Below are 25922 nucleotides of genomic sequence, written 5' to 3' on the forward strand. Positions count from 1 at the left end.
TGACACTAGGGTCGATTTGGTGGATTTCAATCGATGGGGCATCGATATTGAAGGAGGTGCCGACGCCGATTCCATAGGCGATTTTGACCTCGCAGCTGACGAATGTGGCTCACCCAGTGTCGAGGGACTTAAGGCGTCGTCATAAATGGCGGCCCTCAGATGAAGCGCTCTATTCTTGCGCGTTTGTTTCGAGAACGACAAACATATCCGACAGGTTGAGACATTGTGCTCTTCTCCCAGACATAGTAAGCACAAGTCGTGTAAGTCCTTTGACAGGAGCTTGGCTTTACAGCTGTCACACCTTTTGAAGGACTTTTTCTCCTCAGACATGTTGGGGCACGCAATCAGGCAGTCGGGCGTTCCGAGTCAGAAAAACCAGTCAAGTTTGTCAGCCAAAATGTAGTCAATTTACCGAATCGTAGATTGTCAGCCAGTCCACAGTCATACACGGAATAATAAAGTGTTGTTTTTTTGTTTTTTGTTTTTATGAACAGATGAACTCATGGAGGAACTTAACCGACAGGAGGCGGCAGACCGAAGTCTAAACATTATGGCGGTCGGAAAAGAACTGAGGAAGATGACGCCCAGCCGGCCCTTAAATAGCACGCTGCCAGTGTGAGGGTGGGGCTTGGATGCCTCAACAAGCTGAGGCATGGCTACCGTGTGGTCTCTGCGCACGCGCAGAACCCATTCTTATGGATCTCGACGGATCTTGATCCAGATCATATGTTCTTTGCTGCAGGTTTTTCCCCCTTTTAGTTTATGCAATAAAAAGGTCTGGAGAGAAGTATTGTTGAAGATCCATCATGCATATTGCATCACCAGTATATCAACTAACTATTAGCAAGTTTTAAAAATTGTAATAGTAAAAATATGTGATAGCAATTGCACACTCAACAAATCACTTGAATGGTCACTTCAGTGTTGATTACACTGGGTTGGAGCACAACAAGAGTGAGCCAACTTGCACAAGTTGTTTCAGACTGATTTGGACCAATTCCCAACTCTTCCTACAGCTTCCCAGACTCCATGTCATACTGTGTGAGAATCCCCTAGACCTTCAGAAGCAACTTTTGGGGGGGCAGGGGCACAGGAGGCTGCAGTAAGGAGCAGGGAGTTTTATTTGCACAAGCTTCCTTCTGCTCATGCAAGTTCAGATCAAACTCACAGTCTCCAATACGGATAGCACAACATTGCCAGTGTTCGCTATGTGGCCCCACCAGTAAAGATATACATGGTTTCTTATATTAGTTATGCCATCCTCCCAAAATTAAGTGTATTGGTGTTTATCTATGAGAGAAGACTGAAAAACAGAGCCTAATGGCTTTCATCTTCCACTACTCTACAAGCAAACAAAAAACAAAAAGCCGGCTTGTTAGGTCTTCCTTTACAAATAAGTACAAAACAAGCCCTGGCCTCTTAAAATCTGAAGAGGGAAGAATGCTCCCAAAATAAGAGGAACAGGATTGTGTTTAGAAATGAAAGAGATGTATCTCACTTAGTATTTAGCAAGCTTAGTTAAAATCTAAGCTGATTTTAGAGGCAATTCAAATATTGTAAATAATAACCTCTAGAGTAGTTCTTTGCAAAGGAATTCAGGTAGCTTTGAACAAAACACCCCATGAGACCTAGAAAGCATAGCAAAAATTCAACAAGTTAATCTTTATGTTTTCTTTGAGAAATGTGGCCAATTCTTAAGAAAGAACATCGTGTGCATTTTAACCATTATTCACATTTACTGGAACTGGACTCCTAAGGCTGAGGAATACCTATCACATTCAGCAGTCCAAGAGAGGGTTAACTAAAAGGTTGTGTGTGACAAGGGATCCAATACAAACATTTATGTGAACTTTACTAAAGAACCAGAATAAATGTCAGTTCTTAGTTACTGCCCATCACCAGCAGGAAACGACACTCCCGATGACTGTGACACCAATTTTGGTGGATCACCGTCCTCCATTTCACCATCAAAGTTTGCATCTCAAAACATGTTTCAAGATAAGGAAATATTTTAGCCACTGCTGTACACATTTTCAGTTATTGATTATAAGTGTTTAGGATTCCATTTCTGTTTAGTTACTGAGAGCACATCACAAAATTGAGACCTCTAGCAAAGATAAAATGTGGTCAATGTTCTAACCAGTGCCATATGAATAAAGCTAAAATTCCAAATTATATATATTGCAAGATGCTGAGACAGCGAGCGGCGGACAATCTTTTCCTCAGCCATCTCTGCTCTATTCTCTCCCTTCTATTGTTTTAACTTTAGTTGAAAAGCAATGGAAACAGAACTACTAAAAAGCTGTGTGGTAGGGTAGGAGTTATGTGGGGGTCTATTAAAGATAAATGCATAATTCTGGTGGTCTGACTCACCCCATGAGAAGCACAACATTGCTAACACTGAACAACATGTCTCATTGCTTTCCAAGTTGTGATAACTAAAGAAAAACACAAAAAGCAGTGAAACTACAGCTTAGAGACTAGAAAATATCCTTCAAAACAGATAGGCTTGGTGATAGCAGAGGATAATTATAGCTAGTGCTAGCCAAAAGTTCTTCAGTGAGAACTTTTGGTTTTAATATTCTGGGGGTCGAGGGGTAAAAAGGAAGGTTAAACTGGCCTCTTTTTGGTGACAACATTTTTCCTCACTACTGCGGCCAGTTTTGTAGTAATGACATACCTCCCAACAGCCATGAGCCTTCAGCCACCATTTTCCCCTTAGAATGCACCCCCTGGAATGGTACTATATGATATAGTAGTGTTTGCAGGGGTAGTTTTGAAGATGGGAAATGAAGCAATAGGCAGAGCTTAAGCCATCCCCCACGAAAATCACCAAATGTGTCCTCAGTTTTGCCACCTACACTGGAGTGGCAATATTGGTAGCTATATTTCAGCACAATTTAATTACACCTAATTACAACTTGATTCTAACATGGCAACTTAGCTCACCAAAATCCCTGAAATAAATATAATAGCAAACATTCAGATCATTAACAAGGCTTTGTGCTTAACAGCAGAGTATTATTTATTTATTTATATTTAATTTACCATTATATCCCACTCTTCCTCCAAGGAGCCCAGTGCAGTGTACATGGTTATAGTTATCTTCAGAACAACCCTGTGAGGTAGGTTAGGCTGAGAGATACATAACTGGCCCTGAGTCATCCAGTGAGTTTCATGGCTGAATGAGGATCTGAACTCGGGTCTCCCCGGTCCGGGTCCAACACTCTAACCACTACACCACACTGCTGATTCAATCCTGCTGCAACAATAACAAAAATCCACCACAGGTGGACAAAAAAGGTGTTGCAGAACACTTTAAAAAATTTGCTACCCCTCACCACTCCCACTTTGTTCCTCCTCAAAATGTACTATGAAATATGTCCTAACTGGTTGGTTACTCTAGGGTTATTGATGTGTAGGAAATGGTCCTTGATCTGACATTGTGCTTCCTACAGTATTCCAGTGGCTCTACTAAAAAAGGAAAATATCCTTAAAAGCCAGGTGTCATCTTTCCTTGATTGATTTAATTTACTTATTTATATGTAAAGCTTCCTCCTTAAGAATCATTTTAGCTTGAGTTTCAGTGGGAAACTACAGATTTCTATATAAATGGTTCTAGAAAAGGAAGCATCAATTTACCATAGAATCTCTGTAATCTCTCAGAAATTAACCACAAAACCAATCTGTATCCTTATTTTGGGAATGACACCCAAGACTGTTGTGTAAATATCAGCAGTAGTTACGCGATAGTCACCCAATACCAAATAAGATGCACCAAATTCAAACTAGAAAGCAGAGAAACGGTAACACTCAAGTGCTATAATATGCTTTGTCCAGATAATAAATCATTTTGGCAGACTGCCAGTTTTAAGTAAGCAGCCAATGTTGCTTAATGTCTTTAACTAGTACATTTTTATAGTGACTATAACCAGATGTCAAGGCAGTTCACAACTGACTGGAATATCTGTAAAACTTCCTTTAAGATACTGTCAAACTCCATTCCCACCACTGCTCTGAAGAAAGTCTAGAATACTAATCTACAACAGAGGCAGTAGCTAGCTTCTCAACAATTCTGGCAGAAACTTGAAGCACACACATCCTCTTTGGCAAAGGACTAAGCCAAAAGATGCATGCAGGTGGAGGAGCCCCATTTGGGATTCACATAAAACACACAAACACAAGCATTCATGAACTCAAATGAACGTGAATACTCTAATTATAACAATTACTATGGCAGCAGGACTTAGAAATGAATGTGAGAACCAACTAAAAGCCAGCAATGATTGTTATGCTTTCATTAATTCTTCTTTTCTGTCCTGTATGCTGGCTTATCTTCAACAGCAAATAAAGTCAAATAGAGCCAACACATTCAGACTGAATCCAGAAAAGACTGAGGTGCTGTTCATAGGGGATGACTGGGGTCTCGAGGGATTGACATGGCTATGAAAGAAGGACCAACTGTTTCCCTGTCAGACCAACTGAAAAGTTCCTAGGTCTGGACCTGCTTTTTGGGAAGGTGAAGGCTGTTGCTAGAAAGGCTTTTTATCCACTGCACTTGTTGCAGAGGCTATCCCTTCATGAGCCTGCCATGCTGATCCATGCTTTTGAAACGTGACGCAGTTAAGAGAGCAAGAGGAGCTATGAAGTTCTATCCTGTGAGGACCTGCACAGGCACAGTACCCAGCATCATGAATACCATGAGGATCACTTAATAAGATCTTCTAGACTTGACCACTGTAATGTGTTTTATGGAAGAGCTGCCATTGAAGAACTGGAAACTTCATCTGGAGCAAAAGCTGGTTGTCTGCCTTTTGTCTGTTGTTGTGAGCAAGTGAATAGATACAACCTGTGCTATATCACTTACACTGGCAGTATGCTTCTAGGACCAACCCAAGATGCTGGTTTTGACCTTTAAACTGGGTTTTTGATCCAGAACCCACCTACTGGAGAAATTACCTATCCCTATAATAGACCAATGCACCAGCTGCAGTTGGGAAATTGAACCATGCTCTAAATGCCTTCTCTCTACTCCATTAGAACAGCAAGAATTAGAAGCAGGGCTTCTATCACTGTAGAATCTTGTCTTTTGAAAGGATGTGCAAATCATTTCAAGGTCAAATTGACTTGACTCGAATCTGGTCAATTCAAGTGACTCAAGCTCGAAATGAATCTGCTCTGTCACCCCTAGCCAAAATAGAACTTGAATCGAATCTGGGAAGATTTGATTCAAATGGATTTGAGATTCAATTTTCCCTTTGTCATTGCCATTACATCATGTCCCATTGGTGCCAACTACCAAACAAACCCCAAAAGAATTGGGCAAAGGGGTGATTTTCTAAAAGGAATTTTTGAGTTTGCAGTGGTTTTATTTTTTCTTCAATAGGGAATAATGGGATTCAAAGTGGCCCCATTACTCCCCATGGGCAGCACCAAGGTGGTCCAAGGTAGGTTGGAGGTGGAGCACATCATAATGAATCCCTATGAAGATTCACTGCACACCAGCAAGGTTTAGACTAGAGAGTCTAAACAATTCAAAAATGCAAAAAGAAAAGAAAGAAGAAAAAAAAACCCGACTACCCTACTTGTTTGCAGATTGAGGAGGTGGTTGGCATATGGGATGCCACTAATCCTGCCGCCCACGACCTGCAAGCCAATAGGGTATTCAGTTCTTTTTTAAAAAAAAAATCTGAATTGTTTAGACTCTCTGATGTGCAAAGAATCTTTATAGGGATTTGTAATGATAAAATGTTATAACACACCAAAGAGTCCAAACACTTCAAAAACTCCTTTTAAAAAAACTGAGTACCACAATGGCTTGTGGGCTGGGGGCTAGTTAGCACCCAATGTGCCATACCCCCAACCCACTTTGGACCACCTTGGCACTACCCTCAGGGAGAAATTGGGTCACTTTGAATCCCCATTATTCCCTATGGCAGAAAAAATAAGACCACTCCAAATTCAAAAATCCCTAAAAAGATCACCCATTGCCCAATTCCTTTGGGGTTTAGGTGGCAGTTGCCACTCACTGGACTCTGGTGCCCCCTGGCCCTTTAAATTCCCCCAAATTGATTTGGATCAAATTCAAATTGAATCTGTGCTGATTCAAAGTAAAACTGAGTCTGGCTGATTCAATTCAACCTCCAATCAATTAAAAAAAAAAGATTAATGCACAGCTCTACTTTTGAATGCTCTGTTCACTGAAGCAAGCAGCTGTTATTTTCTTCAATCTGCATCTCACTTTTTGTATACAACCCTGAAGTGACTTTCTCTGTTAGATACAATGTTAATTAATCATATATTATATTTTTATATATTGCACTTTATACTACACATACACACACACACAATGAACAATACACAAAATAAAATCAATATAAAACTATCAGTTCAAAACAACAAAGATGGCATGAAAAAAAAAAGAGTATGAAATCCAGCCTAGTACAAGCAAAGAAGAGCTTTAAACAACTTTTGCAAAGGATATAAACACATTTTTAAAAATTTAGCTTGTGTTTGTCTGCTTTCTCTGGTATATTTTACAGTTTGTTTTAACAACTGCGATGTGATTTTATTTTCTGGCTTAGTTTAATTGTAACTTTATTTATTGTAAGCCTCTTTGAGCAGTGAAAAGCAGCCTTGAAGTGGTAAGCCTTGAGAGGAGTTTCCCAGTCTTCATTATCTCCTTTCTGTTTGTGCAGCCACTTCTTTCTCTATGTACCTGCTTCTTGCTATATTACATACGCGAATGTCTCCTTTCCCTTCTTGCTGCTCCTTACTTCCTGACATCCACTTGGCTCCTTCCATTACTATGTTTTCCAAACACAATAAAAAACAACAACAACAAAAACTTACCTCTACCTCTGGCATACTCAAATACAATCTCCCTCCTCTCTAATTTCCTCATGTATCTAGTCTTCTTTGATTGTAAGCTTGAGGGTAGGGTTTGTGTTTTAATGAATGAATGAATGAATGAATGAATGAATAACTAATTATTATGCATGCTTTAGAAAAAAGCAACAGGCCATACCTTCTTTTTACTCTTTATCTTTGTCAATTCATGTGTTGTGGGTAAGAGGCAGGAAAAGCGAGTAGGCTTCCGTGGGATGGTCTTTTCTACAAAAATGAAACACACAAAAAAGGAGTGCTTTCACAACAGATCTTTCTCAACATGGCCTGTTATATTCAGTTAAACAGCTTTCTATTCCTCACTCCTTACCTACCACCCAAAATCCATTAGCACTGCTTTTGTTTGTTAAACCCAGTTCTATGTTAGATAACAAGGTCTCATTAATTAGCTGCAAATATGAAAAACCCTCTTCACATATTACAGTGGAAGCAGATACACAGTAAAACACCTTTCCCCCATAATGTGCAAGGTGGCTACCCGACAAGTGTAGGGAGCCACAAGCAGTCGAAGAAAATGAAGGGTTAGGAGTTATGTAGCTATCTCACATATTATAGGATATAATTGGATTTATTTATTCATTCATTCATTCATTCAATTTCTATATCACACTTCCAAAAATGGCTCAGAGCGGTTTACACAGAGAAAAAACAAATAAATAAGATGGCCATCTATCCCCAGAGGACTCACAATCTAAAAAGAAACATAAGATAGACACCAGCAACAGTCACTGGAGGTACTGTGCTGGGGGTGGATAGGGCCAATTACTCTCCCCCTGCTAAATAAAGAGAATCACCACATTAAAAGGTGCCTCTTTGCCAAACTAGCAGGGGTTGTACACTATATAACATTATATGTACACTATATAACATTAATTAGAACTCAATTCTTTTTTTGACATCTCAATTAGTCAAGATATATTTAACCACCTTATTGAAATGCATCAACTATTACCATACTCAAAGCATAATCACAAGTAAATTTATATGATCCTCTGGTCCAAGAGAGCTGCAGCTGTCATACACCTACAGAGAAGAAAGAAGGAGGAAAGATATTCAAGGTGCAATTGTGCACAAATATTAATAGAGAGTCAGATTTACCTGCATCATTTCCCACCTCCAAATTCAGAGATTCTTGCTGCTTCATGTGGTCATCCACAAAGCAGCCATTAGTGGCTTGACATGTCTCTAGTAATTCTGGCTTAGGGCATTTCTCTTCTGTTAGCATCCCCTCAGAAACTACAGTGGAAATAGGAAAACTAGAATCAGAATCATGTTTATTAATGGTCAACAGATCTTCAGTAAACATACATAAAAACAGAATACATAAATTTAAAAACATACAAAAGGGCTCCAATAGTTGAGCAATTAATTACTCTGAACACAACTACCAAAGCTTAAACAATTAAAAACAATACCTCCTAACAATTCAATGTTGTTTATCAATCTTAACAGCTAGCAACGTAAAACCTTGCAACTGTTTGCTACATGGAGTTTCAAATCCATACCCAGGAAGGCCTTATACCATTCCAGAGGCCTCCTTGGAAACGAAGTAATTAAAAGAACTTGTTCTTTTGCCTCCGTAAAAATTAGATAGTAGTAATATGTGAGATACTATTTATAATTCCTCACTTCCACAAGGAAAATTAGAGTCATCAAGAATGAGCAGTTTTAAAGTGACAATGTTATTCTTTAGCTATTATCCCTCATTTTAAATAATCATTCGCCTTTAGAGAAAGGAGATGTTATTCAAGAGAATAAGAATAATCACAGGTCAGCTCAAGTTCATGAACAAAGTTAAAAGGAAAACGATGGACTGAACTCTTACTGAGAAAAATCTCACAAAAAATAGGCTTAAACGGGGTGGGGTTAGCAGAAGTGTCTAGGACTGGTAATTTATAGAGCAGGACAGGTCTTGTGAAAACACAGTCACATTTTATAATCATATAGACAGAAATGATTATAAAATAAAGATGAAGACATCAGCTAAAATATTCTCACTATGGCTTGTTTCTTTGATGTTATAGGCAATATCGGTGCCTGGTTTTAGTGCCTCCTTCTCCTGTTGGTAGATGTTGTTTAGCACCTTGGCTTGACATTGTGCTTCAGTACTATCAATCACCGTCAGCAATGCTTCAAGGGATAGCAGGTGAGTAGTGTACAGTTGTCCAGAAACAGGAAAGGCATTCTGGGAAATCAAATACAGGTAAACCTAAAGTTACATCTAAATTTATTTCATTTACCATATTTATATACTGTTCAACTGACAGGGAGCAGTTTACAAAAAACAAACATTAAAAACAAAATCAAAGAGAACAAAAACAATAAACACAGAATTTTAAGGCAATTACAACAGCCAGAAATTTGAACATGAACTCTATTCAGCCCAAAGATCTATACAACTATGCAAACCTTGGACATTTTTATTGGGAAAAGGCTTATCCTCCTTTCCCCAGCACCACACTTCCAAGCAGACCATCCTCCATTACACACACCAAGTAGCTGTTATGAAATGGTTAAAAACAGCCCTGTGTGGTTATGCTATTATTTGCTTCCATGTTTAAGTGTTTGCAACTCTACTGGAAAGCAAAGAGCCAAGTAGTTTCTTTTCAGGACCTTGGAGAGCAGTTTGGTGAGATCTTCAAACAGGTTAGTGCAGTAGTAGTCACAGTCATAGTTGATGTAAAGTTCAGTGACAAAGCTAGGGATCCTCCAGAGCTGAACAATGGCCTCCAGGGCCATCTCCTTCATCTCATAGGGCATCTTGGGGTTTTCCACAGTGATTATCTCCATCAGCTTCTTTATGTACATCTAGTGGAAACAAAGATTAGCTCAGGACACAGTATGAAAAAAGCAGAGTTTTTGTTGTTACGAAGAGTATTTGTTTATCACTTTTCAACCAAAAAAGTGCTATATAATTAAAATGTGCATATATAACAAGGAATGGGAAGATGATAACCTGTCCCAAAAGGCTCACAAACTAGAAAGCAATACAAGACAGACACCAGGAATGGCTACTGGAGGAATGCTATGCAGGGTTGAATAGGGTCAGTTGCTATCCTGCTGCTAAATATATGAGTCACCACTGTTAAAAAGGTGCATCTTTGCCCAATTAACGTATTACTGCTTTAAGCAATAAGTGTTGATGATGATGGACATTTGTATCCTACTTTTTTATTCTGGGAATGCTCAAGATAGCTAACATACTAACAACAATATTAATAATAAAAAATAAAAAATAAATAAATCACCAAATACAACAATCACAGGAGAGAATAGCAGCAGATACAAACACATAAAGCACCCAATAAATCAGCAGCAGTTTTAAAAAAAGTTTACATGGTGGCAAAAGGCCAAAGAGGAGGTGATTAATTAATATAGGGTGTGTATGTGTCCCCGTCCATCCCCATTATCCAATCAGTTCCCCACCACTGAAGGCAGGGAACAAGTTGGTCAGAAAAACACTTTGTGCCAGGAAAGCTCTCTCCTCCTTCCCTCAGAACAGGCAGGGAGAAGCATTGTTTCCTTCCTGCATGCAGCATGGTCTGAGGGATGGAATCATTTTTAAAATCCTAGAGGCTCATAGTTAAGGCCTAAAGAAGTATTTCTCCCAGTCCTATCTATGGAAGGTAATTTTGAGGGGGAAATTGGGGTGGGACCTCAAAAAAGGATGACTAAACTAGGAGATCTTTAGAATGGAAGTTCCCAAAATCCCTGCCTTCTATCTCTGACATACTGTCAGTCTGGCCAAGTGAGAGTCCCTTCTCCCTGGATGACATCATTCAATTAGATCATGTCTGCTACCAAAAGGATTGCCTTACTCCCAATTAGAGATAGAAGCAGCTTGAGCCTTCCAAACAGAGACACGTGGTCACCTCCAGTTTCCTAAACAATCTTCTAAATTCTTGGACAGGATTCTGTACCATACAGTAAACACACTCATACATGAAATCATCACAAAGTTGTTTATATTATCTCTTCCAAAGACCAAACAGCTGCATGTTAGAAGCCTCACCTCCAGCTGGAATTTCAGGTGCTCTCTCATGCTCTCAAAGAGGAGGAAGCAAACCCTAATGGAAGCTGAGTACAAATTGAGTCGCTCCACGCTCAGCAACTAGGCATGAAGTAAAATGGAAAGATTATTAATGCAGAAACGTTCATTTCCTCCCCATCTGCAAAACAATCCAAAATCCAAATCACAACGAAAAGGTTTCTGTCAAGGTGCACTCAGATAAAAATTGAGTTCCTATAACTACTCTCTAATACATACTAGTATTCTGCAAACATCTGATAGCCCAAACTCACTTGAAAGAGATATCGACACAATTCCTCCTTCACAAGTCCTAGAAGAGATGGACAGTTAGCAACAGTAGCCAACTCCAGGGCAACAGTGAGAAGTTGTAGTCCCATGTGGATCATCACCTCCGAGTTGTGGCGGTCATGTGGGTTAGTGAGGGAGATTAGGAAGCGGAGTAGTTCTCGGATACAGGGCAACCCATAGGGGACTAATGCTGTTCCTGGGGGAGGGGGGAAAGTAGAAAGTTTACAACAGGAGCTTGACTGCTTCAGCCCTTTTTCAATTAGAGCACCAAGAAATACAACTTATTGTTGACAGAAGACACTAGTCTTATTCTAAAGCACCCACCTTCCTTCTGAGAGCACTGAGTAAACCGTACTCCCCTGGGATTGACATAGTCCATATCATGAACAGAAGGAAAGTCTGAATGTATAGCTTCAGATGTGCATTCCTCAAGAACTTCTGGGATGGACTCCACTGAGGCGGATGGAGTCTTCTCCTCCTGAGGGGATTCATTCTTTAGCCATACAAGTTAACAAGAAAGAAAAACAGTACAAGTTAATCTTGGTATATGAGTAGCTTCCCGACAAAAACAATCTCATCCACTCAAAGAATAATCTTTGAGTCCAAAGGTAAAATTAGCCAGTTGCTCAGCCCTGTGCCTAGATACCTTACACTTACAGTAGTAGCCAACACTTGTCCATCCAATACTTGAAGGGCAGAAACATACTCAAGAGCATCCCGAGACAGTTCATCATATTGTGGAACTGCTCTGCTACTCAGGAGCTTTTTGTCATTCTTAACCCATATCTAAACAATTTAAGACTGGGGCTGTTTATACTTTCCTTAGGGGTGAAGTTGAATATACAAACTATAGGCTGGATGAATTACTAAGGTTCACGGTTCAAGCCATTTTGTAATATAAAAAGGTACATCAAAACTTAATTAGGGATTGTAGATATTAATGCTTGAACTTGATTTTTTTTTTTAATTATTGGAGAGTTTTACTGAGGTTCATTGAAATGTTGTTTTTACCCTGCAATAATTCTTGTTGTGAACCACTCTGCATGAATCTGTCAAAAAGCCAACTAGAAATTCAACAGATAAATACCTAGTGGCAAAAGTACAGTTCTTTTCCCCAGCAAGTGCAGGATTGGGCTCTAACATACCAAACTGTCTACTACTGAAGGACATTAAACTATTTTAAAAATAATTTAACTACAACTACTACCAAGAAAATAGTTTTAAACTATTAGTTAACTACATTTTAGAAAAGTAATTGAAACTACATTTGTAGCTATTTTGAAGTAATTGTCAATTACTTCCACCCCCACAAAGTTGAAAATTTTTTAAAAATCCTGGAACTCGAGTCCTAAATGCAGTCAAAGTAGGCTGCCTTTCTTCCCCTCTGATGCAATTGCTCTCTTCCTAGTCTAGGATCCTAAAATATTCTGATTGCAGCAAGCACCTTAGAAAATTCTACACACTGAGAATGTTAAGAGCCACTAGTTGTATGAGTAGAAGGGGGGTTGTCACACCGTCTGCTGATAACTGTAGGCGTGCCTGTATCCTCCTCAGTGACTGGTATGGAATTTATTGCGAGTCTTCACTTTGATAATAAGTAAGGACTATTTCAATAATATTTTTTCCCAATTGATGAAAGTAATTATAATTCTTAGCAGTCAAACTACAGCAGTTTAATTACATTATCTGAGCTACCTTTAATCAGCAGCTATAATTACCATCCAGCTACATGAAGTAGTTTTAATTTCATTGCTGCCACATTGCTGCAGTCTGTTTATGCTTTGTATTTATACTTACAAATAGCTATATTTTTAAAAGATACATGTTTGAGCCACTTTACTTGGGAATAGATACTAATAGCTACCACTAATTTTTGTCCACTAATACATTTTCACCTCATGCCATTAAGATTCTTCTTCATTAAAAACATTCACAATGATATTAAAAAGTAAAGTGAATAGAACATGCTGCTCCAGAGAATAGGAATGCAGCAGTCCTACTAGAGAGCTGGGATGCAAACAGACAAAATCTATAGCTGCCCCGTTGACTGCTGGGCCCTGCAATAAGATAATCTCATACCTGGGGTTCTAGGTGTAATCTGGTCCTAGGCTCACTTAAAGGTATTGCTGAACCAATTCCCAAAGGGTTGACCAATGGCAAGTCTGTAAGATCTTCCTTTGAGCTGAGCTGGGAGGAAAGTTCTAAGCCACTATCAGTAGCAGGGCTGACTACAGAAGACGTATTTTCTGAACTTCCAGATGAGCTGGGAGAAGGTACATCAACAAAACCGATTCCACCTGCTGATAAAAAGAAGCAGCAATAAATTAACTACACACCTATTACTAAGCAGCTCAGAGTCAAATTCCCATTTGTATGTTCACCGTACATTAGGCTAGCCTTGATAACTTCAGCTCATGCAGATAATGCTTTCTGTTATTTTCCAGGCACAATTCAAGGTGCTGATTTTGCTACAGAGAGCCCATAGTGGTTTTGGCCACACTCCAGGACAGAGCTATGTGTTCAAATGGGTGCAGTGAACATAGGCCACCACTAGAGGGAGCTGCACCCAAATTTCCAACTTAGTTTCTCCATAAGGATCAGTGTGAAACTCAAAAATTTTAACACTTCTGGAACGGCTGATCAGAAAGCCCTGAAATTTCACATTGAGTTCCTACATGCTTGATGATTGCAGTAAATGTGTGAATGGTCAAGGAAATCAGTCCACTCAGTTTTTAATGAATTTTTAAACAACTTTTTAAAAAAATTAAAAATCAGCATGTGGACTAATCTCTTTGAATGTCCACACATTTATCATCAACATGTTGAAAATTTCAGGGCTTTCTGACCAGCCATTCTGGAGGTATTAATATTTCATTTCCCATTCATCCCTATGGGGAGCCATATTCAATTCTTACATGCCTTCTCTGAAGACCCCGTCAGAGCTTCTTATGCCACTGGAACCAGAAGTGTATTTCTGTGTGAAAGGCTGCCACAGCACTCAGTAGTGGGACTGAAATCCTTGGTCCTAGGATGAATGTGTATTCAGAGAGGCTCCCTGTTGCTTAATTTGAAGCCCTTGCCCCCAGCCCCCATTTTTTACCAGGCTCATTAGCAGATTTTGGTGTTCTAGTTTTTAAACAGTTGACCCAGCAAACCAGAAGTCTGCCCAGCCTCCGCTGTAGTGGGCCTCATTCTGCATCGGTCTGTGTGCAATTCCTTAGTTCAAGTTCCAATTCAAAACAGAAAGGGGTCCCTGAGGATCCTGCCTGCTTGGAAACAGAGCAAGACTCATTAGCGCCAGATGTGGGATATCTAGTTGCGTATATGCTACATAATGTACTCTGTATATGCTCAGAGGCACTGTTGCTCGGTTACAAGGCTGAACCTTATTGCCACTGACAGCAAGTGCAGACACTGAGTATTCTTGGGGAGTCCATGCTCCTATTAAGCTTTGTAGGAAAGGGACTCCCAAAAACTGTTCAATGAGAAAAAAAGTTTCCCCCCCCTGTATATAGAATAACAGTTGTCTTGCACTTCTGCTTATGCTGCCACCAAATAGGTTCACCAGTTGCTGTTTGTGGTAGCTTCTGGTGAGGGATAGGAATGTAGACATTGGTAGCAATGAGATTTTATCACACTTTTAAAAAATAAGTATTAAAGGTTTCAAGGTATTCTTGCTCAATTGGTAATGGATATAACTTTGAAACTGGTATTTCACAACTTGACAGTGGCTGGTATGCTTAGTAACAGTTTCTTATGGATGATATTATGTTCAGCTGATGGTGACTTTAACTGGAGGGCTGATTTTACAAAGATATCCCAAGCAGCAGCGACAGATGTCTAGTGCCTGGTGCCCCTACTGCAGGAAAGGGTTAGAAAATGGTCCCCTTAAAAAACAACAAAAAAAGCCACAAAAAAGAAAGAAAAAGGAACAGGGGCCCACCTTCAATTTTTGAACATGGGCTCCTTCAGACCTTGCCACACCCCTGGCCTCACTTCTTCTTGCCTTTGTATCAGCATGACCATTACTATCAACTCTGAGCATGCCTTTCTGATTACTGACTATTTTCAAAAGGAGTCTCAGTCTCTGCTTGTGGAACCCTAGTCTTTTCCTTTAAAGGTCTGTCAACGTCAGAACCTGAACACTATTAAAACATTCCTCGTTCGGTTGGCATTCAATAGCCAAGGTTAAACAGACATGGAGTAATTTAAGTTTAACAGGGTATTTTAATTTTGTTGTGCTTTTATTTGTTGTTACTCATAGTGGCTGGCATTCTAGATTAACACCACACTGGCAGAATAGCACTTTCCATCATGCGAGTGGGAGAGGGGCAATTTTTGCTGATCTCCCTCACCAACTATGCAGCCTTCTGTGCATCCCCCAAAATATGTTTGAGGGTTGTGAGACCCTAAGGGACATATTTTCAAGAAGCAGAGGCAAAGAAGGAATCACCAAAATTCCGCACACACACACACACACACACACCCCTCGTGCAATAGAAAATGCTATACTGCCAGCATGAGATTAGTCTGGATGTCCGTTACTGAGCCCTTTTGAAGGGGTGAGCTAGAAATGGGTGTAAATAAAAATGAGAGCTGCAAAACAGAACCATTATAGTCGCTAAAATGCATTCTGCAGCCAGAAAGAGACAGAAAATGCAGCAACATAAAACATTTTGATAGAAATATAGTTGCATGTTACCCATACATTTTGTGTCTTTCTGCTCTGATATCTTTTGGGACTGAGAAAAAGTGATTATATAACTCAGTAGAAAGAAGCAATTTGACTGGAGGCATCCAGTTCCAGGACAAATAACTGATAGAGGTAACTTATAACCACTATTACAGCATCTCACCATAGATCTGGAGACAGTATTAAAGTAACTAGGAACCCCTCCCCCAACTTCTGCTATACTCCTTATCGAGGCAGATCCATCAGGAAATTACAGGAGGTGTCACAAGATTTTTTTTTCTTCATTAAGAAGGTTTCCCCCCCATATATAAAATTATATGGCTTTATTCCGTATATTTTTAAATGCAATTTTTTCATTAAAAGGACTGCAGAAAAAAGATCATTAAAAAAGATTCTTATTTTTAATACAAAAACCGTAAAAGCATAACCACAACTCAACTTTCTCATGCTTGATAAATAAGACTTTATAGTGTCCAAAGCACTTCACATACATTATCTCAGTAATCCAGACAACAATCCTGTAAGGTAGGCCAGAATTCAAATCACCATTGCAGGAATAAAATGGAAAGAGAGTTGTTACCTAAGACCACCCAGTGATTACATGACAAAAACAACATCCAATTCAGACCTCACACTCTCAGCCACTACCTAGGTCAGCTCAAATTATAAATAATGTATGTTTGGTGAGGTTTCCCCTGCTCCACTGAGAGGAAATGAAGACAAACAAACCATCAAGGCTACATCAAGCTTCTGTGGAATCATCTCTACCATGAACAGGACATGATGACACATTCACAAGACTTTATCCAACTTTATACACAGTACTTCATCCTCGTCATTTTATGGAGTTCACCTCAGGACATGAAGATGGTCACTAGCATAGGTCGCTTTTAAACAGGCATAGAAAAGCAGGTTGCTCACCTGTAACTGATGATCTGGAAGAGATCTGTCAACATGCATAAGTATGGGTTCTGTGCCTGCGCAGAAACTACGTGATAGCCATGCCTCAGCTTGTCGAGGCATCCAAGCCCCGCCCCCACGCCAACAGCACGCTATTTAAAGGTTGGCTGGATGCCATGTTCCCCAGTTCTTGGACGACTATCGTGGAGGATGACCATCCAGGTACACAGATGAATTTATCCATGTTGACGGAATAGGCAACGGCCTGCACACAAGTACGCACATAGCAGAGCACTACTGCAGAGGGGTGGTTCGGGAGGGTCTTATGTATGTCAACGGATCTCTTCCAGGTCATCAGTTACAGGTGAGCAACCTGTTTATCTGGATCGAGATCTGTCGAGATCCATACGTATGGGTGTTTAGCAAGCTCCCCAAGGAGGGTGCAGTAGTTGAGGGTGACCCGGAAAGTGCAGTAGTTATTATTGTAACACCCTTTTAAGTACACTTCTCCCAAGTCAGTCTCGGCAGCAGAGCGCATGTCTATGGCGTAGTGCTTAACAAAGGGTAACTCTGTGGACCATGTAGCTGCTTTGCAGGTGTCCGTAAAAGACACCCCTGAGAGGTGTGCAGCCGACAAAGCATATGCCTGAGTGGAATGGGCTTTGATAGCTTCTAGAGGGGTCTTGCCCTGCAACTTGTAGGTGAACAAGATGAGTTCGACCAACCAGTTCAATAATCTTTCTCTTGAAATGCAGGAGTCCTTGGCCATGCCCTTGTAGGCTATTAAGAGGTAGCTAGAGGACTGGAAGTCCTTGGTTCGTGCCAGATAGAACAGGAGCACCCAGCTCACATCCAGAGCATGCATGGAGCGTTCTAAAGAGGTCGTGGGGTCTCTGAAGAATGTTGGCAGGAAGAAAGCAAAATTGATGGAGAAGGTATCTGGAACAGGATGCCATGCAGGAGGTTACTGAGGTCACCATGATAGTGATCGAAGAATTTGTGTTGGCAGTTCTAGATGCTTTCGCTGGCTGTCCATGTTGGGATGCAAGACGGACAGAAACCATAGTTGCAGTTTTCACATTTTCAGTCAAGCATAATGAATCACCGCATTGCAAGAAGCCATCAGGCAGAGGAGGCGCTGTATTAATTGAGCTGGCTGTAGAGAATGTTGCTGGAAGAGTTGAACCAGATCCCAGATACAAAGATATCTGTCTTCTGGTAAGTATGCTCTTTGGGTTACTGTGTCCAATACTGCCCCTATGTAGGTAGTCACATGCACCAGTTCCAGACAGGTCTTCTTCCAATTGACCTGGATGCCCAGGTCCTGGAGAAGAGCTAACACATATTGGATCTGCGAAAGTAACTCTTCTCTCTTTTTGGAGGTCAGAAGCCAGTCATCTAAATAAGGGTAAATGGTAATGCCCCGAGTCCTCAGATGGGCAATCACAACTGCCATGCATCTGGTAAAGACCTGAGGGGAGGTGCAAAGTCTGAAGGGCAAGACATTGTATTGGAACACTTGGTGGCCTATGGTAAAGCGCAGGTATTTCCTGCATTGTTCCCTGATGCTGATGTAGAAGTAGGTGTCTTTTATATCCAGCGTAGCAAGCCACTTTCCCCCGTGGAGTATTTGTTGCAACACCATCATCCAGAACTTCCTAACTCTGATCAGTTTGTTCAGAGATCATTATGGTGGTGGAGATCCATAATGAGGCAGATGCTCCCATCCCGCTTTGGGATCTGAAAGTAGCAGAAGTAGAAACCGTCCCGCCTGTGCATTCATGGCACTTGGGTGACTGCACTCTTCTCCAGCAGTTCCTCCACTTCGTCCTGTAAGCATGTGGACGGTGGAGTAAATTTCATTCCCGAAAAGTGAGGAGTCATTTTGAACTCTATGGTGTATCCTGAGGATATGATCTTCAGGACCCAGCGGTCCAATGTTATGTGGTGCCATGCAGGGGCATGGCTTGCCAGCTTGATGTAATTGTGCGGTAATGGTAGTATGTTGTTGGAATCTGCTTGCCCAGATGTTGAGGCCACCGCAGGCGGGAATGGAGAGAGAAGTAGTGCCAGTGGGCGATCCTGAACCTTAAAGGTGTTTCTGAGGGTCCGGTTGCTTGGTACAGTGTGACAGACGCCTTGGCTTTGCCTTGAAAAGGACATTTATTATAAGGATGGTACTGCCTCCTAAAATCATGGCAATCTTGTTGCCTGAAGGAAGGCCACCCTTTATTGGAGTAAGTACGATAACTTGTACCATAGGTAGAGGTTGATGCCAGGGAACTAAAAGTCTTAGCCGTGAATTTTGACTTTTTTAGTTGCTCCATTGTGGCATCTGTAGAGTCACTAAAAAGTCCAGTGCCATCAAAGGCGAGACCTTTGATTTTGTCTTTCATATCGATCTGGAGGTTGATGGATCTCAACCATGCATGTCTATGGAGGGTCACAGCAGCAGTTAGAGAGTGGGATTCTGCAAGGTACTTTGTAATGCTTAACTGCTGCCTAGTTAGGTCCTCAGATTTTTCAAGAGTCCATTGGAATTTTCCCTTAGTCACCAGGGGACAAGGTGTGCAGGTCACCCTGAAGAGATTCCCAGAGGCCATTATTATATTTGGCCGTACAGGCTGCATAGTTCACCACCTTAATTGATAAGCATGAAGTGGAATAAATTTTCCTCCCTAACAAGTCCAATTTCCGTCCTTTTTCAAGTGGAGCTGCATGGCACCTTCCGGATTTGGAGGCAGTGGCGCAATCAACCACAAGATAATTCAGAGCAGGATGCTTCAAGAGGTAAGTATTATTGTTCTCCTGGATGTGGTGCAGGCTTTCCAGCCTCTTGGACAAAGGAGTGGAAGTGTGGAGTACTTCCCAGGCACACTTGGCTGCTCTGGTGATCACTGGAAGCATGGGTAAGGCTATGGGTTGAGTAGACTGTGCTTTGGCCATAAAACTGTAAATCGGGTCATCTACTGTAGACAGCTCCGACCATAGAGCCAAACAGAGTGCCTCCGCCATGGCACGTACATGTTTGTGGTAAGCTTTCATCTCCTCATTTGGAGAAATGTAGGTAGGTGGAGGCACATCAGTGCGGGGATCCACCAAGCTGTCCACATATTCCGGGTCCAATTCAGAGGAACTGTAGTGTTCAGAGGCTGATGCAGTTGGAGAAGAGGGAACACATGTCTGAGTTTCCATGGTGGTGTGCTGAGAAGGAAACAAGGCTCCTGTCTGGGTACCGACAGAGTGGAAGGAAGGAAGAAGTAGTTTGCATGGTTTGTTGTGTAATCAGCAGAGGATGGGTTTGCAAGGCCTGGGGTTGTGTAGTCAGCAGAGGATGGGTTTGTGAATGTAAGGTCTCCAGGATCTTGCTGGCTCATAGTCATAAGGCGCACTCTGAGAGCAAGTGCCCATCACAGTTGCCGCTGTGGTGGTGGTTGGGGGTGGGGCATGCATAAATTGACGTGTGCCAAATCATAGGATCACATAGGTGTTCAGCCGACAGGGCGGACGCCAGAGGTGGTGGTGGAGCAAAGGAGGTTGCTGTTCTGATGTCTATGGGACGAAAACCTTTAAAGGTCAAAGTGGAAGGAGTGCTTAAAGAAGAGTCCAATATGGAAAGTAGAGTTTGTGCTGTGGACAGGTTGAGGGCAGCAGTGGCATTCGTATCTGCCTCATCCTCCTTGACATTGAAGGTCGGTAACAGTGGGTGGCACCGAGGAGACACTTGTGTCAACATCGAGAGCATGGGTTTATGGAGAGTCGACATCGGAGGGATAGTTTGCCGAACTGTCGGCGTCAATAGTGGAGAAGACGAGACCGGCATTGGTGCCGGAAATAAAGAGCAGGCCCTTGATGTCAAGTGCGTTGGTGTCGATGGACGTAAGGATTGTAGACACTGAACCGTTGTCGATGCCGACATGTCGAGGGGAGGTTTTGATGTCAAAGACCGAAATGGTGTCGAGGGACGATGCTGGATTGATGAAGGTGATGGAGTATGATCTTGCGTCAGATCAATAGTCTTTTGTCATTTACTTGGAGGTGTTGAGGGAGCCTCGGTAACATGGCATTTTGCCAACTTTGAGGTTCCCAGTGTCAAGACGGTGTCTTGTGTGCGATGTGCACCAGCCTTTGATGTCGAAGGCTTTGATGTTGAGGGAGAAGGTCTTTACATCGAAGTCAACATCTTAGATTTATGTTGTGTCAACGATGTCGAGGTGGACATTTTCAACCTCTGATGGATCGATGTCAGCGTAGGTGTTGAAGCCAATTTCTAAGACTTCGACCAATGTGGAGTCACTAACAATGGCGGGCCGAGGCTGACTTAGGAGGCGTTTTCAATACTGAAGTAGACGGGCATGGTTCGCCAGGTGTCGGAGGGCTCAAAACCTCATAGTAAATGGCAGCCCGAAGACAAAGTGCCCTATTCATATGAGTTTTGCATTGAAAATGATAAACAAATTTTAAAAGAGGACAAATTGTGCTCCTCACTCAAGCAAATTGGGCACAAATCATGGAGGTCTTTAGAGGGGAGTTTGGCTTTATAGTCAATCGTCAGTATAGTAAAGTCCGTCAGCCAAGCCAAGTCAAAACACACCAAAACTTAGTTTGTCAGCCAGAAAAATGATCATACACTAAAAATCCATCCTTTTTCTTTTTTAAAAGAAAGATGAACTCACAGAGGAACTTAATTGAGAGGAGCGACAGACCGAGGTCCAAATGCGACGGCAGTCAGAAAAGAACTGAGGAACATGGCATTCAGCCTGCCTCTAAATAGCATGCTGTCGGCGTGGGGGCAGGGCTTGAACACCTCGACAAGCTGAGGCATGGCTACCACGTGGTCGCTGCACAGGCGCAGAACCCTTACTTATGGATTTTGATGGATCTCGATCCAGATCAAATCAATCCAGAATTCTTACTCGAGGTACAAATGACCAGGCTTAAACTATCATACTCTGGACACATTATGTGAAGACCCAGCTCCCTTGGGAAGTCCATAATGCTGGGAAAAGTTGAAGGGTAAAGAAGAAGAGGACGATGACCAGCAGCAATGTGGATGGACTTGATTACGACAGCAATGAATGCACCACTGAAAAACCTAAAGGGCCAAGGAGAGAATTCTTGGAGAGAATCTAAGTCGCAACACAGCCTTGACAGCACTTAATCAAAGTCAAGGCCAGACACACATTACTCCCTCCATCAAAAGCTTTTTAGGGAGAAAAGTCAAAAATGCTGATCCAATGCCCCCAAAGCCACATTTAACAATTTAAAAAGTATGAAATAAACTTATAATCAGCAGGCGGGAGGGAGCAGGGATTTCCAATAGCTCCTCACAAGCCCTTTTTAGCAGGAATGGGGGTTTATGATTCCCCCCACCCTTAGTGTTAAAGGTGTGTAAGACTTTTGAAATCTACCCCCTACACATTTTACCAAACACAGAGTAGGCAGAAGGAAAAAAAATCGAGATCTAAAACTCACAATTTTCCTAGTCCTGGAAGATTTCTGAAAACGTTGAGGAAAGGCTGCTCCTTTCTGTGTTGCACTTTCTTCCCTGCTTCTTATACTTTGTGCACTCATGTACCTTTCCTTCCCCCTCCGCCCCGTTTTTCTCTTTCTCACCATTTTTTGTTTTGTTTTGTTTTTCCCTTTCTTAAAGCAAGGCAGATCTCTTGATAAGTAATCCTGAAACAAAATTCAGACTTAGCCATGCAGATGCAGTGGCAGAGCACAAATAGGAAGAGCATGCAAAAGATCCAATGGCATGGCTGCTGGAGTGCAAGTCAGCCCAGGAAACAGAAAACAATGCAGTGATTGGATGAAATGCTCCCTCCCTTCTCTTTTCATTTCCTTGATTGGTGGTGCGTGAGAATTTTCACAGGGGATGCCAAAGCACTCTGGAAAAGTCTGGTACCCCTTATTGTATCTGCTCCTTATGTCTGTCAAAAGTGCCTCTCCTGGTGGCCAAGGCACCCTCCAGAACAGAGTGGTTGGAATGTGTTGTAGGGGGTTTCAACTAAAAGGGGGATATCAACAGAAATCACACACACTACAGTAGAACCAGAAGCTACTTCTGCTCACACCAAAGGGCTCTCTGGCTCCTGATTTATTTAATTTTTAAGTTGATGTTTCCTGTGAACAGATTTTCTTTAAGGTTTACTTTCTCCCCCTTTCCCTCTATAACATAAAAATGTCCAGAGTGAGCCCATCAAAACACCACATAGTATCTGGTATCAGTCTTGATGTTAGCTACAACCTCTTGCAATTCAATGAACCAATTAAATATTAATTGATATTAATATTTAAATATATCCTCATAGAATCATTAGATTATTTTACATGAGATTTTATTTAGGTTTGTGTTCATACTGTAACACAAATACAATATTAGAAACATTATACACAATTGTATGTTACGTGACAAATGAGGTTTCTCCTTTCCAAACTGCAAATAAGTGTGTGTGTGGTATGTGCATGTTCATATTTTCCTCAGTATACTGTTTCAACTTCTTAAAGGATATATTTGATAAATTTCTTGTCCTCGATTTGAATTATTTTAATTAGAAGTTCTTTTTCTGGAAGAATCTGTTCTCTTGAGATTTTATCCAAAAACAGGTTTCAACCATCTGGGACAAAGGCATCATTTATAAAAGGAAGAAGAGGAATGAGATGAATCTGAACACAACTCTCACTATAAAAGCCAAAGCATTACTAGGTGTGTAGATGCATATTTCTTTCAATCCCAAATCTTCCAGCCTTATTCTTTGCAGATATTTTTCAGTTTGACTTTTGGAACCATCTTTCAATACAACAGCATTATACAGCTTCTGTGGCTGTAGAATCTTCGAAAAATGTGTGCTTTTATGTTGCATCAAAATAAACTTCCACATTAGAAGTACAGATCACACAACCAAGTGTCTAACTGGAAACAGCTTTCCATTCACCTGTTAAGTTACTTGCCATACCTGTACCATTGGCAGCAGGCTGTTCTGTTCCTTGAGATACTTTGCTTACATGGCCAGAAGTCCTTGGCAATCTCTTCTGCTTTTTCCATTTTGATGAATCACTCATTCCCCCTGCTCTCATTTTCAACTGTGAATAGCAAAAACAGAGAATATCCATGGCCATCCAATGTCACAGAAGATCACAACAGCATTCCATTAGGTCAAACCTAGAGCCCTTTCATCGTGCCAGCTTATCCTGAGTATTTTATACCATGATCCAATCCCAACCTCTGATGGAAATTAATTACCTTGTGTGTTTCTTCAGTTTTATAAGCAACAAAAAAGCTTGTACACAAATATTTTTAAGGCAGAGCTTCAGGACTAGTTCAGACGTCACATGGAACCACAGTTAAAGCCTGCTTCCACACAACATCTTTGAGCCTCAGGAGCATGCACTCTTTCCTCCTCTGTTTGTGCAAGCTTCTACTTCTGATTTAAGTTAGAATAAACCAAGACTGGTCATGATGTCCAAACCAATTGATCTTGGTTTGTCCAGCATGGGCGGAAACTCTGTAATATGCAACTAATTTTGAACCTTGGTTAGAGATAGTGGTTTATTAATAAAAGTAAGCAGGTTAGAATAAATCAAGTTTAGTTCAGATGTCACAACCCATCTTTTTTAATCCTATTATAAATCAGAAGTAGATGTTTGTGCAGGCAGAGGAGAGAGTGTGTGCTACCAGGCTTTAACAGTGACATCTGACATAGGTGATATCTGAACCAGCTCTCATTCTCACTAGTACTTGAGGCTAGTTCCTCCACCACCTGCCCACCCCCACCCCCAACCCAGTTCCCAAAGGTTCTCTCATATTCTCTCAACTTTCTGCCACACTAGCATGACCGAGAACAGAGACAAGAACAAGGTTATGCTGATAGGGCTAGCTCGGATGGTTCTCCTATTGAGTGGGTCTATGGGATGCAATCTCGGACACAGAAGTTAATAAAGCAGCAGATAAGGTTTCTGTAAACAAACCTCCACTCACAAATCTTTAGTCTTCTATCTGCAAGCTTTGGACTACCACTGATCATTATGAATCCATGAACAGAGAAGAGAATAAATGGACTGTAGGAGAGTGAGGTTGCCAGTCCATGTCTCCACACCAGCACAGTGTGGACTGACAACTTTTGCCTGTTGGCAATACATTTTTACTGCTGCCTATTATTAAGAAAAAATTAATTGTAATACATCTGTCTAATTAGCCCCGCTCTGATAAACTGATCATACATAGCAGGCTGTCAGAATGAATGTACCAGATATAATTTTTAAATTGGAAATCCAAAAAGTTACAAAACCAACGGATTGTTTTTAATCTCTTAATTATATCCAACTACAAACACCCTTTTAATCAGACCAATAACTGGAAGATCTTTGTAGTACATCTAAATGGAACACCGATGTATGTGCATTTTTTCTCTTTATAAACCATGGATCTCTCTTCTTTCACTATATTCTCATTTGTTCTGTCCCTATAGCTACATCACCACTCAGGGCAGATGACAAAAATCAACACCAGTTTTTGATGGGGTGGGGGGAGTGAGAAATGATAAGGCTCTATTTATTTTAAGGGGTCTAAAAGTAAGAGTGTCACTTTGCAGAAAAAAATACTGCCCCAAGTCCAATTGTCCTCTCTCTGGAAAGACTAGCAGATATCCTCCCTCCATCTATATTTCAATATATTGCTGACTGTTAATGGTGCATGTGCACAGGCACAGAGCCTGCTACAAGTGCCCATTAAGGGGGGCATTTGGGGGTGTTGGGAGGGACAAGGTATGCCCAAAAAATCTTAGGGGGGGTTGGGGGGGACCCAAACCCCCTTCTAGAACTAAAAACCACCCTCAAAGAACACATGCATTGCAGCCACGGAATGCTCAAAGGTCCCAAAAGGAGGTGGTTTTCCTCCTGTCAAATCAACAGGAGACAGCCAAGGATGTTGGAAGTTTGGAGACAAGTGAGAGAAGAAATTCCATTTTGCTAAGATCCTCCCAACTCTACATTTCACCTTCCTGCTGCCCACCAGTGTCCTAGATAGATAGATAAACTTTATTACAATCATAGATCAGACTGTACAACAAAAAAATTACATAAGACTAGAGCGTATAATACAAA

General features: G+C 41.2%; 1 protein-coding gene across 8 annotated transcripts in view; it reads right to left on the bottom strand.

Annotated features, from left to right (window-relative positions):
* GBF1 (golgi brefeldin A resistant guanine nucleotide exchange factor 1) overlaps window positions 1–25922 on the bottom strand; it is a 217082-nt gene that overhangs the window by 76953 nt on the left and 114207 nt on the right. For 5 of the 8 annotated variants that reach the window (XM_053307405.1, XM_053307404.1, XM_053307400.1 and 2 more), the window contains exons 9-17: window positions 23756–23903; window positions 13304–13524; window positions 11549–11717; window positions 11209–11420; window positions 10919–11017; window positions 9520–9714; window positions 8905–9091; window positions 8005–8142; window positions 7028–7113 (exon numbers count right to left, since the gene is read on the bottom strand). In XM_053307405.1, the coding sequence (XP_053163380.1) occupies window positions 7028–7113; window positions 8005–8142; window positions 8905–9091; window positions 9520–9714; window positions 10919–11017; window positions 11209–11420; window positions 11549–11717; window positions 13304–13524; window positions 23756–23903 (1455 nt within the window). The remainder of the gene's footprint in view (window positions 1–7027; window positions 7114–8004; window positions 8143–8904; window positions 9092–9519; window positions 9715–10918; window positions 11018–11208; window positions 11421–11548; window positions 11718–13303; window positions 13525–23755; window positions 23904–25922) is intronic. The other 3 variants (XM_053307406.1, XM_053307402.1, XM_053307401.1) reach the window with 2 other exon arrangements.

The sequence above is a fragment of the Hemicordylus capensis genome, chromosome 3 (assembly GCF_027244095.1).
Source record: "Hemicordylus capensis ecotype Gifberg chromosome 3, rHemCap1.1.pri, whole genome shotgun sequence".
NCBI lineage: Eukaryota > Metazoa > Chordata > Lepidosauria > Squamata > Cordylidae > Hemicordylus > Hemicordylus capensis.